A 17,727-nucleotide genomic window follows, 5' to 3' on the forward strand; every position below is an offset into this window, starting at 1 on the left:
TCCATCTTCCCCTCTTAAAAGAGAGGTTAGGGGCTTTGCCAGCTTAGCGAAGTCTTTTATAAACCTCCTATAATAGCTGGCAAGGCCAATAAACGATCTTAAATCTTTGAGTGTTTTTGGAAGTGGGTACTTCCTTATTATCTCAAATTTGTTTGGATTAGCTTCTATTCCCTTGTGTGAGTTGATAAATCCCAGGAATTCTACTCTGCTTTTAAAGAACTCGCATTTGTCCAACTGACATTTCATGTTGGCTTCTTGTAGAGCTCTGAATATGGTGGCAAGGGGCTGCGCATGCGATTCATCATCTTTGCTTAAGATAATGATATCGTCAATATAAATGAAGCATATTTTTCCAATATGTTCACGAAGGATGTCGTCAAGAGCTCTCTGGAAAATTGAGGGCGCATTCTTGAGACCGAATGGGAGTCGTGTAAACTCGTATTTTCGGTTGTTAACGGAGAAGGCAGTTTTTTCTATGTCTGACTCCTTGAGGGGATTTTATGGAAGCCACTTTTCAAATCTAAGACAGAGAAAACTTTGTAATTGCCTAGCTGTGCTAGTACCTCGTTGATTTCGGGTATTTGTCTGCGGTAGTTTCCTTATTTAGTTTCCTGTAGTCTATAACCATGCGGTATTTCTTTTGCCTGGAGGCATCTAATTTTTTCGGAACAATTCACACAGGTGAATTGTATGGTGATCGGGAGGGTCGGATGATTCCGTCCTCTAAAAGTTCTTTGATTTGGCTGTGTACTTCGTCTTTTAAAAACATTGGAAATTGGTAAAATTTTGAATATATGGGGGAGTCGGTTTGTGTTCGAATCTCTGCTCTGACGTTGGTTGTGTATGTCAGTTTTTCGTCCGGATTGGCGAATAGGTGTGGATGCATTTTAACTAGTTGATTAAGGCTATTTTTTTGTTCGTTTGTCATATGTTCTGTCCGTGGTATTGTTGACCGCCTCTATTTTTTTCTGCTTAATGGGTATGCAAATATTGTTCTTGATTATTAGTAGATTCCTGCTGCTTTGTACCACAGCATCTAGTTTAGACTATCGTTGCCTAATATGGCGTCGAATGATTTTAGGGTGGGTAAGAGAAAGAATTTTATTTTCATATCGTTTCTATTAAAAAGATTAGCGAACTTGTGGTGTGTAATTTTAATGCTTCCGCCGACTGTGACGGCCTCGAAGGGTTTTTCGTTTGGAATAGGTTCGGACACGAATTTCGGTTGGACATAATTTCGGTTTGATCCTGTATCTATTTTGAGTAATTTTCCGCTCCCCATCTTACATTCTATGTAAGGAAGAGAGGAGCTCTTTATCCTAAAAAATTAATGTCTGTGTGTTCGTATTGCGTATTTTGTCCGTCATCCGTTTCTTCAATTTGTTAGGCGTATTCGTTTAATGGTTGTTCGTATTCAGTCTGCTGTTCGTAATTTAGCATTGATTGTAGTATTCTGATGCTTTGGTCCACGTCCATTGGCTCAGGACGTGGTTGGGGTTTTGGTGCAGAAGGTCTATTGGGTATGTATACCTGTTGTGGTTGTGTCTGGTAGGTTCGTTGGTTGGGGTATTGTGGAATCGGTCCATAATTATTGTAGGTTGGTGGTCCATGATTTGGATTGGTTGGCCAAGGTGTATGGATCGGCAGTTGGGGCCTGAAGTTAATGGGTGGTGGCCTAAAAGTTTGAGCGAAAGAAGGCTGAGCTGTTCGGGGTGGCAGTGTAGGTGGTGGTATAATTCTATTTGGGTTTCTGGCATGTGTCTGTTGATTTCTATTCAAACCCATGTTAGTGCGATAGCTTTGATTCTCTAGTTTTAAACAATAGTGAAGGGCTGAAGGTAGATCTGCTGGCTCCTTTATTCCAAGAATTCGTGGTAAATCTACCTTCAAACCTCTAATGAAGGTATCTAATGCTTTATCTCGGTATATTTTTGTCATAAGGGTTTCGGATTCCCTATTTAAATCCATGCAGCCTACTTTATTTAATATCAGCGACAAGTGGTTGTAAACGACCTGGTAGAATTCTTCTAGTGTTTGGTTGTTTCCTTGCACTTACATTGTCATCTGATATTCTAATGTTCCCAGATCTCTTTTGTCTGCGTAGTGCAGCGTGAGACATTTGGAGATAGCGCTCTAATTTAGGGGAACATTATACGACTCGAGGGCCGTGTCGGCATTGCCAGTGATTTTGTTTCTCACTGTATGCAATATGCCAAAGTATTTTGGCGAACCTGCCTCAGCTGCATAGGCTGAGAGTATACGATCTCACTCTTCTTCCTACTCCCTAGAGGGGTTGACTAACTGTTTTACCAATGTCGGCAGTTGTTGTGCCAAAATCTGGCTAACCGTGGCTGCTATTATCTGTTCTATGTTGTATGTTTTAAGATATTTTCGAAGTATATTTAAATCTAGTGTTAATTTTTTATTCTATATTTTAATTAAATTTTTGATTGTTTTTGTCTTCTTTTTAAAACCAGTGGCTGGTTTCTTCGTTCTACTTTGGAGGGTCCCTTGGGAGTCACAAAGTTGGAAATAATTTATACTACGTTCGTAGTCTTTATATTTGTTTATCGTTTTACACTTTTTTATCTTGCTTATCGTTCTACGATATTTAGTATTTATTATTCTTATAATTCTATTTCACTTTTGTGTTAGTTGTTCGTTTGTGTTTTTTTTTCTTTTTGTTTCACTTAATTTCTAACTTACAGTACTATTCCTGATGTGGCAACCTCCCCTGCCGGTCCGGACTGCATCCTTTTTGAAGCCTTTGGGTATCTACTGGGGATCCTTCGACCAGTCTTCGTTGAGAGTATCCTGCGGGCGGGCCTTACAAGATGCGTTGTCCACCGATGGGCAAAATTGAACAGTTCCAATTGCCTTTCGGGAATCTCACCAATCGTTGAATTTAATCAACGAGAATTGCACTGGTTTTATTTTCGCGTGTAACCGACTAACGCGCACGTAGAAGCGTTTTGTTCTGTTGTAACACGATCTGGTTCCTGCTCGGGCGCCAGTTAATTCCAAAGTTTATTAAACGATGAAAAAAATATAATTTTTAGGGAAGCAAGACTTCCTTTATTTTATGTTAATTTGCAACTGAATAAACTTAAATCAATTCTAGCCCTAGTAACCTGTGGCTTAGCGCAGCGGCGTTGGCAGCGGCGTCGCTGCTGATGTTGTTGGCCCGTTGGGCAATTCTTCTTGGAATTTTCGGCGGCACCAAGTCAGCATTTTGCTGCACTTCTTATGAGGTGTTGCAATGCTTCTTATTGGGACTGTATGAATGATTTTTAGCTGCCTAATATCCCTGGCCTGATACAACATTGCTTTGTTTGTTCTGCTATCTGGAGTGCCTGCAACAAAATATTCAATTAAACTAGCGTCATCCAAGTTTATTGGTTTTGCAATTTCCATTAAAGTATACAGAAACTCTTGCAAGGTTTCTCCTTTCTTCATTTGGTGCTTCTGTAAAATTCTATGAATCTCTGCCGTGGACAATTTTATTGTAAATTCTTCAAGAAATGCTGCTTTTAAAGACTGCCAGTCTCTAACTTCTCGCAAATTTCGAACAAATGATTATGCAGCCCTAGTTAACAACTGTTTAGCATATATAAAAAGTTGTAGTTTGCTCCACTGCACGCATTGATTAATGTCTAGACTATCAGAGCCTGAGAATTGTGAAACACTGCCTTCTACATCTTTTAATGTAAACCACGATCTGTTTTCTGTTCGTTCTTCATTTGGTGCAACATTCTGTCCTGGGCTACTTAAAGCTGTTATAACAGACTCATCGTAGTCTTCCTCTTTGTGGTGGCCATAATGAAGTAACAATCTGTTTTGTAAGTTGTGTTTTACACCGGTCGTCTGCAAACTTACCCCGGATAATTTTATTCACAAGTCCGCGACTCTCAATACCATTATCTCATCGACCTGCATCGTTACAACTGCACCAAGATTTTAAATATTAAGAATTCAGATCTTATTGCTATAAAATTATCAATAACTTATTTCTTACATGCAAAATGCAACTGCATACGTTTATCGGATAATATCGATATAGCTTTTATGTGTTTATTCAGATAAATCGAACAGCCACCGTTTCTGCTAACGTTCACTTTTTCTGTCACTATCAAACGCTGCTCTCGTCTCTAGCACGAATTTGCTTTGCTTAACTCACCACACCACGATGCATAACCCTCTTGCCTTCGTCGTTTTTTGCCGTTTTCGCTGCCTGTTCGTTGCTACTGAGCGTTGCTTCTACTCGTTGCTTCTGCTGTCGCTGAATTTCACAACACCATGAAATTCTGCACTGAGCTCGCTGCGTCTTCGCACTCGCTGCCTCCGACGTTGCCTCTGCTGTCACCGAATTTTACAATACTATGAAATTCTGCACTGAGCTTGCTGGGTCTTCGCACTCGCTGCCTCCGACGTTGCCTCTGCTGTCACCGAATTTCACACAATGAAATTCTGCACTGAGCTTGCGACGTCTTCACACTCGCTGCCTCCGACGTTGCCTCTGCTGTCACCGAATTTCACACAATGAAATTCTGCACTGAGCTTGCTGCCTCTTAGCACTCGCTGCCTCCGATGTTGCCTCTGCTGTCACCGAATTTCACAATACTATGAAATTCTGCATTGAGCGTTCTGCGTTTTCCATCAACGTCAAACTTTACCATCGCCAACAATTATATATACAATATACAATTTAAGCCTATATAACAGAGCCCTGCATTAGTTCTTTTCTTATCAATTCAATCAAAATTCCGGACGGGCCCCCAATTTGTACGATCCCAAGTTTCGGTATAACGCAATTGTTTTTTATTGATTGTGGAATTTTCTTAAAAAACATGAATGCGGCTTAGATGTAGTTTTAATCTTTTAGGAGTTACAAAATTATACGTGCGTGCGATGCTTATGAGTTGATTGGTTATGATTGGTATCGACTGACTCTAATTGGTTTATATTCTGTAATCGTTCGAGAAACTTCTTCTAATTTACTGACGACACGATCAGCACCGACAGCCACTACGGGTCTGTGGTTGATTATCATATCCTACAAGTATGTATTCACTGTTATACCCTTTGATTAGTATTACTGACACGGAAGGTCTGCTACAGCTTCCTGTTTTAAGAAATGACGTAATATATGTAGTCACTTAGGGAGTGTTATGGTTGGTATTAAAAATATTTAAATTAATAGTAATATTAATTTAAAAAATTTTTTTTTTGTGTATCTTATTTTATAAGTGTTTTAAAATGCATAAAGAGTGTAATTAAGAATGTGGAAAATATATAAAGTGTATTAATATTTGTTATCTCTCTTTTTTTTAATATTTGTGCTCATTGATAACATTTTTTTTTATTTACTTTTACTCCCTTCAACTAAAAATTTTTCATTCCACTTTCCTAAAAGAATTTAAATTTTCTTATTTTCTTCCCATTTTTTTTTCATTATACTAATATTTATTTTTTTATTAGGTTGATCAGACCATGTTTTTTTTATTAAACGTTTCATTGATTATATATTTTTAACCTATCCTTATTTACTTTTTGTTTCTTATTCTTTCTATCTTTAATGTAAATGTTACTATCTTCTATTTTTTCTACTATATATGGTCCGAAATATACTGGATCTAATTTGTGGCCTGCTTCATTTCTTATAAGTACTTTATCTCCTATTTTTAATTCAAAATTTTTTGTTTTTTAATCGTATGCTAATTTTCTATAAGCCTTGGCTTTAGCTCTCTTATATGCTATTTCTAATCTAAGCTTTACATCCTTAGTGTAGTCATCTAGATTATAAATAGGATCTAGTAATTAGTTGTATTTATATCTACGAACTGTTTTGGTAGTCTGCCAAATACTAGTTCGTATGGACAATACTCATGCGTTGCTGATGGTGTCGTGTTGAAGCAATAAGTGAAATATTGAATCCAGACATCCCAATCAGTTTTGTCTGCCGAGATGTATGAACGAATGCATTTATTAAATGTTCGATGACTTCGTTTTATTGTCCCTAATGTTTGGTGATGATAAGTAGTAGAGGTGAGATTCTGGATCTTCATATACTTGCATAAATCAGTTAAAATCTGGTTTTTATACTCTGTTCCCATGTCCGAGATGAACGTCTTCATTGGACCAAACTTGAGTATGATATTTTCGAATACCTTTTGCGACATTATTTGCGCTTTTGCTTTTTATTGGATTGGCCACTAAATACTTTGTAAGGTCACAAATTAATGTGACTATATATTCATTGCCATTTTCTGATTTAGGTAGCGGACCAACTGTGTCCACTATCACTATATCAAAAGCATACACAGGTGTTTCTGCGTTCTTGTTATGTCACTGTGGGCTCCTTGAATTGGGTCGTCATGGCATGTAGACAATATTTGTTGTATCTCTTTTTCATCTATTTTTTGGGTCACCGGCTGGAGTAGCGCTACTCTTGAAGATTTTAATATTTCATTGCCATATTTTTAAAAGAACCTATTGAAGCTGGTTCAAAGATCTTTTCGCTAACTTCAATTCTTGCGCTAATTTTGTTTCCATGTTTAAATAAACATTTAGATTCTGTTATGCGCAAGGTCACAACTTTTCGTACTTAATCATATGTTGCATGTCTTTGAGTTCTCTTATAGTTATACGTGAAAGTGCGTCTGCTACAAAATTATCTTTTCCCTTTAGGTATTCTACTGTGAAGTCGTTGTCTTTGAGTCGTATTCTGTGAGTTAATTTCGAACTGGTATTAGTCATAGAAAAAAGATATGTTAATAGTCTGTGATCCGTTTTAACAGTAAAGTGTTTGCCATAAATGAACGAGATGAATAAGCTATTGCGAGTTGAATTCCGTCACGGTCCTGAGTTAGAACCGCTTCACAAGCTTGTTTACTAGCATCTGTTATAATGCAAAATTCTTTGCGAAAATCAGGATATTATATTAATGTGGGGTGCATAAACTTTTCTTAAAGGTATTGGAATGCGTTTTGGCGTTCACTTGACCATTCAAAAGGAACATTCTTTTTACATAATCAAGTTATGTACCGTGAATAATCGGCGAAGTTATTTATAAATCGAAGATAATATTTGCAGAATGCTACAAATCGTCAACTTTCTTGTTATCAGGCAATACTCCTTTGTCAGTGCATTTGTGACCTAAGAATGTCACTTCAGGCATGCAAAATTAACATTTTTACTGGATGCAAGTTTAGGTTATATTTCCTACATACATTTAAAACATAAGTTAAGTTTTCATCATGTGTTTTTCGGAACATCCTATCACCATTTAATCATCCATTTAAAGGAATGTCTGAGAGGGCTCTAAGCCCGAGAATGCGATTGCCATCATTCTCTCAAAATAATTTGGTGCTATTTTAAGACCATACCATTTATCGCGTGAAGCGATATGAGCCATTACTCGTTGAAAAAGATGTTATATATCTTAAGCGGGATTTCTGAATTGTTCTGGAAACTTTTTATATAACTTTGAAAGCACTAGTTCCCTTCTCTTTTCTGGGTTAGTGTTATGAATATCGCAATCTGTTAAATTTTCATATTGGATTTGGTTTACTTTGAACGATTGGTCGAAATTAGTTGTGTTTAGAAGGTGATTGTATACATGTTTGGATGCTGCTATTGTATTTGCAACATAAATTCCATTATGTATTTCTTGGGTTGGAACAAATATATAATCGTTTACTGAATAAGATAAACAGATAAACTCTATTGTTGCCAGCACTATATGTTATTGGAACATAAATAGGATATTTTAAGTTTTAAGGTCTAATTGTAAACCAGTCTTCACTTGGTTAGAAGTATAATTGACAATTGAATTTTTTTAATTAAATCAATGCCTATTATTCCATCAGACGGTATTAAAAAATCTGAGTCTACTAAATGAAATTCGTGTGGAATAATATATTTTGTTGATTTCTGAAGCTCCAACCATTGAATTGAGGGAAAGAGCACTAATTCTTAAGTCTCCACATGCAAATTTAACTGTGGGATGCAAGCACGCCACCTTTTTTGGTTCAATGCAGCGCACATTCGGCTATGTGTACAATTTTATGAAGCGTATAAGGCATCATGGACTCACTGTTGCAGACATTCATCACGGCACTCGCATTCTTCTTCGGGCTGTACAGAGAGCGAACTTGTGGGATGACATCAAGGAGATTCATTCTCATGGAAATGTGAAAAAATCCAGCTCCGTTGCATCCCTTGCACCATTTCTGGATGAACGTGACCTCCTCCGCGTCGGTGGCCGGCTTAACAATTCGTCCCTGGACTATGATGCGCAACACCCCATTATACTGCCTCGGCGTCATGCAATCGCGTTAGCTTTTATCGTTCAGTTTCATGAGAGGAGTCTACACCCAGGTCCCCGTGCACTTCTAGCCAAAATTCGACTTAAATATTGGCCGATTGGTGGATTAGTCAAGGACCCATCGACTGCTACATTTTTGAGCGCCCTAAAGCGATTCATTGCCACTCGTGGCAAACCCAGTCCAATTTGGTCCGATTTAAAGCGTCTCTTGCTTAGCGATCCCCACATGGAAGCAGTGCGGCAGTTCTGCCTCGCCGATGACATCGGGGGAAATTCATCGTTCCCCGTTCTCCGCACTTTGGTGGACTATGGGAGGGGGCAGTGAAGTTGGCAAGCATCACTTCTATCGCTCTGTCGGCCGCTCTTTACTTACTCTTGAAGAGCTTCGTACTCTTGTTTGCCAAATCACAGCTATTGTTAACTCACGCTTTCAGAGAACCCAGCAGATCTAGATGTCCTGACTCCTGCTCATCTACTGCTTGGTGGTCCTTCATCAGCCGTCATCGAGCCAGAGTTGACCAAATTAAACTACGACCGTTTGGATGGCTGGCAGCGTGTGACGCAGCTACAACAGGTGTTCTGGGCTCGATAACGTGAAGCGTACCTAACTTTAAATCAATTGTGTAGATGATATGAAGACCACGGCTGGAATCATCCGAAGAGCCGTAAGCAACCTGTGTCTGCTGCCCCTTAAGGATTCTGTTGAAAGTCAGGCTTCCAACGAGGGGAGTATGTTGGATTCTGCAGCAGCCTCATCAAATAAGCATAAGCAAACATTCATGTAAACATAAGAGGAGGTTGTAATTTTGGTCTAGTGGAACAGCTGCCTATTATAAACAAGGTTGGCAAGCCTTTCTTGCACTTGTCGCAGCATACTTGCATATTCCTTTTTTGTCTGCTCGCTCAGTTCGTTGTTGATCGAGGCGAAGCGAAGAACCAATTCTGAGCCACAGCCAAATTACCTTATAATCTGCATAAATTTGCCTAATAAACTGAATAATAAGGTGTTGTTGTGAAAGGCCAAAATTTACTTATTTCAGGGTTTAGGTTCTAAGCAGTTGCTAAAAAACATTAGTAACTCAACAATGTCTTTTTCGAATTATTTGGGATCTAGCTGGCAGAAGAACTGTATTTTTGCCAGCACAATATATTATCGGAACATAAATAGGATAATTTAAATTTTTAAGTTCTAATTATAAACCAGTCTTCAATTGTTTTGAAGTCTAATTGACAATTGAATTTATTAATTAAATCAATGCCTATTATTCCATCGCATGGTATGGAAAATTCTGAATCCACTAAATGAAATTCGTGTACATATATAAATATATATATAAATATATATCGGGAAAAATATATTTTGTTGATTTTAGTTCTATTGAAGTTGTTCCTCGAGATTTTATTACACCTTGGCCTATGCCTTGGATGTTTATAATTTTTTCTTCTTGAATTTTAAAATTATCTGAGTTTATTTTTAAAAGAGAAATATCTGCACCAGTATCTATTAGGAATGAGAGTTTATTTTCAGTTGAATGATTATAAAATGTGACAAATATATTATGACTGTAATTGATGAAATGAACCTTTGCATTTACTGGATGTTATTGTTATTATTATTATATTGGTTGGAATTACCTCGCCCTCTTTCTCGATTTTGGCCTCGTCTTCCGCCACGGTTATTGTAATTATTGTTGTTGTTGTTGCTACCGCCTCAGATGTAATTGTTGTGGTTTTAATTTCTGCCACACTTATAGCCACGGCCTCCCCTATAATTGTTGTTTACACCTCGTCGATAATACAGGACAGTGTTACTTTGACCTGTTATCTCCGTGCAACTATTGACAAATTTGGAAACGGCATCATTCATATTTGTGAATGTGCCTGCATGCATGATAAGTTGAAGTCAATTGAACAATTTTGGGTCATAGCTTTTACTGCTGTTGTAGTGCTGTATTTGCTTGCAAGTGATTGGCTTAGACCTTCTCTGATAAAGGAGCCTTCAAAGGCCTTGGCCAGTTTTTCCACCTCTTCGGTATATAAGCCGGTAGGTTAGCCGTTTAATTTTTCTGTTGCAGATTTAGAAGCTTAGCAGATAGAAGTTTGTATCTGTTGTATCGGTAGAAGAGCGATTCTCCTTTTACTGCATTTGATAGTTGCGTGATGATTGCAGCAATTGTCTGCTCATTACTTATTAAATTTGTCGCATGGCCTTCAAGCTTTGTTTTTATAAAGCTAACAGCGCTCATGTGTGCCTTTTAAGGTTTCTAATAGATTCACCGAATCTAGAAAATTTTGTAAATTTTCCGGCTTACCATCAAAATCTGGTATCAGAGATGTGGCTAGCTTGATAAATTCTGCAACTGTTTGTGCCATTTCAGAGATTGTTGTTTTCTGTTTGGTTTCGATTGGATCGCTTTCTTCTAATGTTTCAATGTCAATATCATATACAGCGTCGCTTGGTTAAATTGATTCGGGTAATACTATTAATTGGTCGTTTATCTGATTATGTCGCCTTTTGGCGTAATCAGTAATCAATCTTGTGTTCAGGAATTTTATTAACCTTAAATATTTACTATATTAAAGCAATTTGCTTTTTGAAAATACACAGATTTTCTATTGTAAAATGAGCACTTATTGTCAATGAAAAATAAGTCAGCACGTCAGTGCTGTTTTGTATCTTTGTTCAGAATGAATTTATTCACTTGTTATAATGTTTGCTTAGCCTATGGATATACATATATACTTATTCTGTTATTCGTTAACAGCTACAAAGAGAGGAAGAGTGAGTAGCTCGCATATGCCTGTATTAGTGAGCATATATATTGCCCACGGAAGGCGCTCAGACGGAGCGTGGGATATGCATCATAAGCATAAACGTACAGCTAGTGAGGCTAGTGAACCGCGCTGCGTAATATGAGACCGAGCCAATACATAATGTGGCTCTGGGCTCGTTTACTATATTATTGTTATTGTATGCAACAAAGTGCTGCATACTTTATGTTTAAGTACGGGGTATTATGTAAGGGCATATACGCACTACACCTCCCTTTTTAGAGAAATAACGTAACATTATGAATGTGTAGTTATTAAATGAACTTAATTATTGTGGGGTTTTTTTTTTTTAATAAAAAATTGAAATTTTTTTTTATATAATAAGAAATTTTAAATCTTGGAGTATAAAAATACAAAATTATTTAGGGTATAAAAATTTATAATTCGTATATTTGTAAAAAAAAATTTTTTTTTTTTCATTCGGTTGATCAGGCCGTCATATATTTTTATTTTATTTTATTAAGAATTAAAAATTTGTAATCTATTCTTATGAACTTTTTGTTTTTTATCTTTACTATCTTTAATAAAAATGTTGTCATTATTTTCTATTTTCTCTACTATATATGGTCCTAAATATACTGGGTCTAATTTGTGCCCTGTTTCATTATAAGTACTTTATATCCTACTTTTAATTCAAAGTTTTTTGTTTTTTCGTCATATGCTAATTTCTTATAGCCCTTAGCTTTTTCTAACATAATTCTAGCTCCTTTGTATGCTATTTCTAATCTAAACTTTATTTCCTTAGAATAGTCATCTAAATTATAAATAGGATCTATGTAATTAGTTTTGTTTAAATCTATGAACTGTTTCGGTAGTCTGCCAAATTCTAGTTCGTATGGACAATACTCATGCGTTGCTGATGGTGTCGTGTTGAAGCAATAAGTGAAATATTGAACCCAGACGTCCCAATCAGATTTGTCTGCAGAGATGTATGAACGAATGTATTCATTAAAAGTTCGATGACTTCGTTCTATTGTCCCTAATGTTTGATGATGATATGCAGTAGAGGTGAGATTCTTGATCTTCAAATACTTGCATAAGTCAGTTAAAATCTGGTTTTTATACTCTGTTCCCATGTCCGAGATGAACGTCTTCATTGGACCAAACTTGAGTATGCAATTTTCGAATATAGCTTTTGCGACATTATTTGCGATTTTGCTTTTTATTGGAATGGCTACTAAATATTTTGTAAGGTCGCATATTAATGTGACTATGTATTCATTACCATTTTCCGATTTGGGTAGCGGACCAACTGTATCCACTATCACTATATCGAAAGCATTCACAGGTGTTTCTGTGCGAGTCAGAGGAGTTTTTGTGTGCGTCTTTGTTTTAGACATTTGGCATTTTTGACATCTACGTACGTACTCTTTTATATGACGTGTCATATTTTTCCAGTAGTAGTGTCTTTTTATTTTCGCGAACGTTCTTGTTATGCCGCTCTGACCTCCTTGAATTGGGTCGTCATGGTATGAAGACAATATTTGTTGTATCTCTTTTTCATCTTTTATTTGGGTCACCGGCTGGAGTAGCGCTACTCTTAAAGATTTTAATATTTTATTGCCCATATTTTTAAAAGAATCTATTGAAACTGATTCAAAGATCTTTTCGCTCGGTGCCACCTTGAGTTGGCTGATTTTTAATGTGCCGGCCTCTTTTTCGAGCCTTTTGAAGAACTGACCTAGGTCGAGAATTCCATTGGTATATAAATCGCTAACTTCAATTCTTGCGATAATTTTATTTCCATGTTTAAATAAACATTTAGATTCTGTTATGCGCAAGGTCACTACTTTTCGTACTTCATCATTTGTAATGACTTCGTGTACGTTGGGCTTGGATACATTTTTATGACTTTGCCTTGGCAGAAGTTCATAATTTTCTACTGTACAGTTTTTATTTTGTCTACCTTGTCGCCTGGTAGTGACTTTCAGGACTTTATGTTGCATATCTTTGAGTTCCTTTATATTAATACGCGAAAGTGCGTCTGCTACGAAATTATCTTTCCCCTTTAGGTATTCTACTGTGAAGTCGTATTCTTCAAGCTCTAGCCGCATGCGAGTTAATTTAGAGCTGGGATTAGTCATAGAAAAAAGATATGTCAATGGTCTGTGATCCGTTTTAATAGTAAAATGTTTGCAATAAATATATGGTCTAAAATGGGTAATTGCCCAATGAATTGCCGCTAACTCTTGTTCTGCTGTGCTCTTATTGCTTTCCCCTTTTGTAAATGAACGCATAAACTATTGGGAGCTGAATTCCGTCACGGTTCTGAGTTAGAACTGCTCCGCAAGCTTGTTTACTGGCATCTGTTATAATGCAAAATTCTTTGCGAAAATCAGGATATTGTAATAATGTGGGGTGCATAAGCTTTTCTTTAAGGTACTGGAATGCGTTTTGGCATTCACTTGACCATTCAAAAGGAACATTCTTTTTACATAATCTAGTTATGTGCCGTGAATAATCGGCGTTGTTTTTTATAAAACGACGATAATAATTGCAGAATGCTACAAATCGTCTCGCGCTGTCCGCATCATAAGGGACAGGATAATTTTTGATGACGTCAAACTTCTTGTCATCTGGCAATACTCCTTTGTCAGTGCATTTGTGACCTAAAACTGTCACTTCATGCATGAAAAATGAACATTTTTCTGGACGCAACTTCAGGTTATATTTCCTACATACATTTAAGACATCAGTTAAGTTTTTAATCATGTGTTTTTCGAAACATCCTATCACCATTGAGTCATCCATATAAAGGAATGCCTGGGAAAGTTCTAAACCCGAGAATGCTATAGTCATCATTCTCTGAAATGAATTTGGTGCTATTTTAAGACCAAATGGTAATCGCGTGAAGCAATATGAGCCATTGCTCGTTGAAAAAGATTTTATATTTCTTGAATTTTCTTCAAGTTCAATTTGGTGGAAACCTGACATTAAGTCAAGGCATGAAAAGTATTTAGCCCTGCCCAGTTGGTCTAGAATATCATCAATTCTGGGGAGCGGGAATTTATCAGAAAGTAGTTTTTTGTTGATTTGGCGATAGTCAATTACTAATCGTCATTTCTGTTCTTCTGAATTTGGTAATGATTTTTTCGGAACTAACAAGAGTGGGCTGTTATACTCGGATACAGACGGTTCTACGATTTTGTCGTTTATTAATTTCCCTACTTGTTTTTGAATTTCTTTAACGTGCCATTGCGGGCTTCTGTAGTTTTTAATATAAATGGGTTCATCATCTTAAAGTCTTAATGTTTGTTTATAGAAATTATTTGTCGCTATTGGTTCGGTTTCCAGTCCGAACACATCACTATACTTGGTGCATAATTCTGTTAGTTGACTTTTGAATTGTTCTGGAAAATTTTTTTTTAATTTTGAAAGTACTTGTTCGCTTCTATTTTCTGGAGTAGTGCTATGAATGTCGTAATCATTTAAATTTTCATATTGGATTTTGTTTACTTTGACCAATTGGTCGAAATTAGTTGTGTTTAGAAGGCGAATGTATACATGTTTGGATGCTGCTATTGTATTTCCAACATAAATTCCATTATGTATTTCTTGATTAGGAACAAATATATAATCATTTACTGTATTAATCTCTATTTTTCGAATTACTTGGGATCTGGCTGGCAAGAGAACTGTGTTGTTGCCAGCACTATATGTTATCGGAACATGAATTGGATAATTTAAATTTTGAGGTCTAATTATAAACCAGTCTTCACTTGGTTTGAAATCTAATTGACAATTTAATTTTTTAATAAAATCAATGCCTATTATTCCATCACACGGTATTGAAAAATCAGAATCTACTAAATGAAATTCGTGTGGAATAATATATTTTGTGGATTGAAGTTCTATTGAAGTTGCTCCTTGAGATTTTATTACACCTTGGCCTATGCCTTGGATGTTTATAATTTTTTCTTCTTGAATTTTGAAATTGTCTGAATTTATTTTTAAAAGTGAGATATCTGCACCAGTATCTATTAGGAATGTAAGTTTATTTTCAGTTGAATGATTATAAAAAGTGACAAATATATTAAGACTGTAATTGATGGAATGAACCTTTACATTTACTGGTTGTTTCCTAAAGGGTTCTGAGAGTTTTCCGGCGTATTTCGCGCCATTCTCACATTGTTACTATTATAACCTTAGTTGGAGTTACCTCGGCCTCTTCCTCTATTTTGGCCTCGTCTTCCTGCACGGTTATTGTAATTATTGTTATTGTTGTTACCGCCTCGGTTATAATTGTTGTGGTTGTAATTTCTGCCACGATTATAACCTCGGCCTCCTCTATTATTATTGTTTGCACCTCGTCGATATACAGGACAGTGTTACTTTGACCTGTTATCTCCGTGCAGCTATTGACAAATTTGGATACGGCATCATTCATATTTGTTAATGTGCCTGCCTGCATGATAAGTTTTACCTTATCAATCGAACAGTTTTGGGTCATAGCTTTTACAGCTGTTGTAGTGCTGTATTTGTTTGCAAGTGATTGGCTCAGACCTTCACTGATATAGGCGCCTTCAAGGGCCTTTAGCAGTTTTTCCACCTCTTGGGTGTATTGGTTAGCCGTTTTATTTTTCTGTTGCAAATTAAGAAGCTTAGCAGATACAACTTCTACCGATTCTCCTTTTACTGCATTTGATAGTTGCGTAATGATTGCAGCAATTGTCTGCTCATTACTTATCAAATTTCTCGCATGGCCTTTTAGCTTTGTTTTTATAAGGCTTATGGCCGTTAGCTCATGTGTGCCTTTTAAGGTTTCTAATAGATTCAAAGAATCTAGAAAACTTTGTAGATTTTCCGGCTTACCGTCAAACTCTGGTATCAGAGATGTGGCTAGCTTGATAAATTCTACAACTGTTTGTGCCATGTTTACTAATTTTGTATCTTCTATTTGGTCGTTTGTCAGTAGTGACTTATCAAATGTTACCGGTGTATTTAACACCGATGGAAGATAAAGCTGGAGATCATACTTTTTATTTTAGTTTACCAGATTATCCCTTAGACGCTGTAAAACGTCTGAAGTTTGGACTCTGTGTAAAATTGTCAGTTTATTTTGACACTCGGTAACTAGACTCCTGATTTCATTGTACTCATATACAAGGATCTCAGTATGTTTAATTATGATGGGTCTTAAAACTGGTGCGCTTTTATTAAGACGCTTGTATGATTGATCGAAATTTTCCCTATGCCGCTTTATCTTTTCTACTATTTGGGACCAGTCCATGTAAGCTTCCGCTACTTAAATATTTTATTTAAGCAGTGGCTTAGACCTTGTCTAAGTCGTTGGCTCGACTCATGTAACGCTTCCTCAGTGATTTTTTATGAAGAAGATAAATCTTCAGAAGGATGTCTACTGAAGCTATTACGAGTATTATTAGCAGTATGTTTGTTAACTGCACATGGAATGGTGTCTACGACTTCTACTACGTTAACTACATTGGCAGTGCTATCATCCGCCTTTGATTCTTTTCCCCTATATTCCTATATAAATATTCTTGCTTTTTGATTTGACTACTACCTATGCAGACGTACTAAAACAATTGTTGTCTGCCCTAGAATCGGATGCTCGTCAATAATTGTTTTTATTTTGACGTAGGGTAGTGTGGACAAGATTATTCCGCTCTCTATTTTAGAACATGAATAGAGTGGACTTGTCACTGTGCCGAATGTTTCTATATATTCGTATTCGAACTCATATACTGGTATGAATTCTCTATGCCTTTGCAAAATTTGTATGGCTCGCATACGAAAGTCTGTATAGTCGTTATATACCTTGTTAATCTTGTCCTTAATCATGCTAATTCTTGATCATAATTTTGAATTACCTAATGTGACAAACTGAACGAATTATAACTTTTTAATTTCCTCTTTTTGATATTAATATTCATATATTTGTTGTTTGTATCGTTCATTTGAGGTTTTAGGAATTATCTTAAAAAAAAATTTACAAATGCGTAATGTTAAATTTGTTTTTGTTTACTTTTACAAGACAAGTTGTTGTTTGTATCGTTCATTTGAGGTTTTATTACTATATTTATTGAATTTGATGCTTTTATTGTTTTACAAGTCGAATTTGTTTTCTTGTTTGTTTTCTGTTTAAAACGCATCTAAAAAATTTTTTTATTTACAATCTGTATTTTTCCTACCTATTGTTTCGATTGGCTGTACTGGCCAAACGTCTTGCCGGTCGACTCAATTGTCGTCGGGCATTACAATTTTTAAGTTTTATTTATTACTATTTAATTTAATATGTTGGTAATGTTTGGATTTAATAATGATTTCAGAAAAGCACGTTAGTGCTGGTTGACTTGGGTTTTTAGAATCAAGGTTTCAATATTTCTTATAACACAAAATACTACCTAGCATTTCGCATAGCTTTACGGGCTATGCTGCTAATCGGGCGGAAGTGTTTCCGCTCAATTTTACAAAATTTTTTTTTTTTATATTTAATTAAAAGTAGTTAAGGATATAGCTGCAACTGTTGTTCATCGTTGCATCAGCTGGGCGTCGCCGGATGTGGCACGCTGATGCTCCCTCGTATGCGTAAGTGGCGGTGTGCCTCT

General features: G+C 36.3%; 1 protein-coding gene across 1 annotated transcript in view; it reads right to left on the minus strand.

Moving 5' to 3' along the window:
* The window catches only part of LOC138911584 (uncharacterized), a 34,225-nt gene extending 18,680 nt beyond the window's left edge, over window positions 1-15,545 (minus strand). The window contains exon 1 of the mRNA XM_070210969.1: window positions 15,318-15,545. Coding sequence (XP_070067070.1) covers window positions 15,318-15,545 — 228 coding nt within the window. The remainder of the gene's footprint in view (window positions 1-15,317) is intronic.
* Between the last annotated feature and the right edge of the window lie 2,182 nt (window positions 15,546-17,727).

This window comes from Drosophila virilis, unplaced genomic scaffold (assembly GCF_030788295.1).
Source record: "Drosophila virilis strain 15010-1051.87 unplaced genomic scaffold, Dvir_AGI_RSII-ME tig00001642, whole genome shotgun sequence".
Lineage (NCBI taxonomy): Eukaryota > Metazoa > Arthropoda > Insecta > Diptera > Drosophilidae > Drosophila > Drosophila virilis.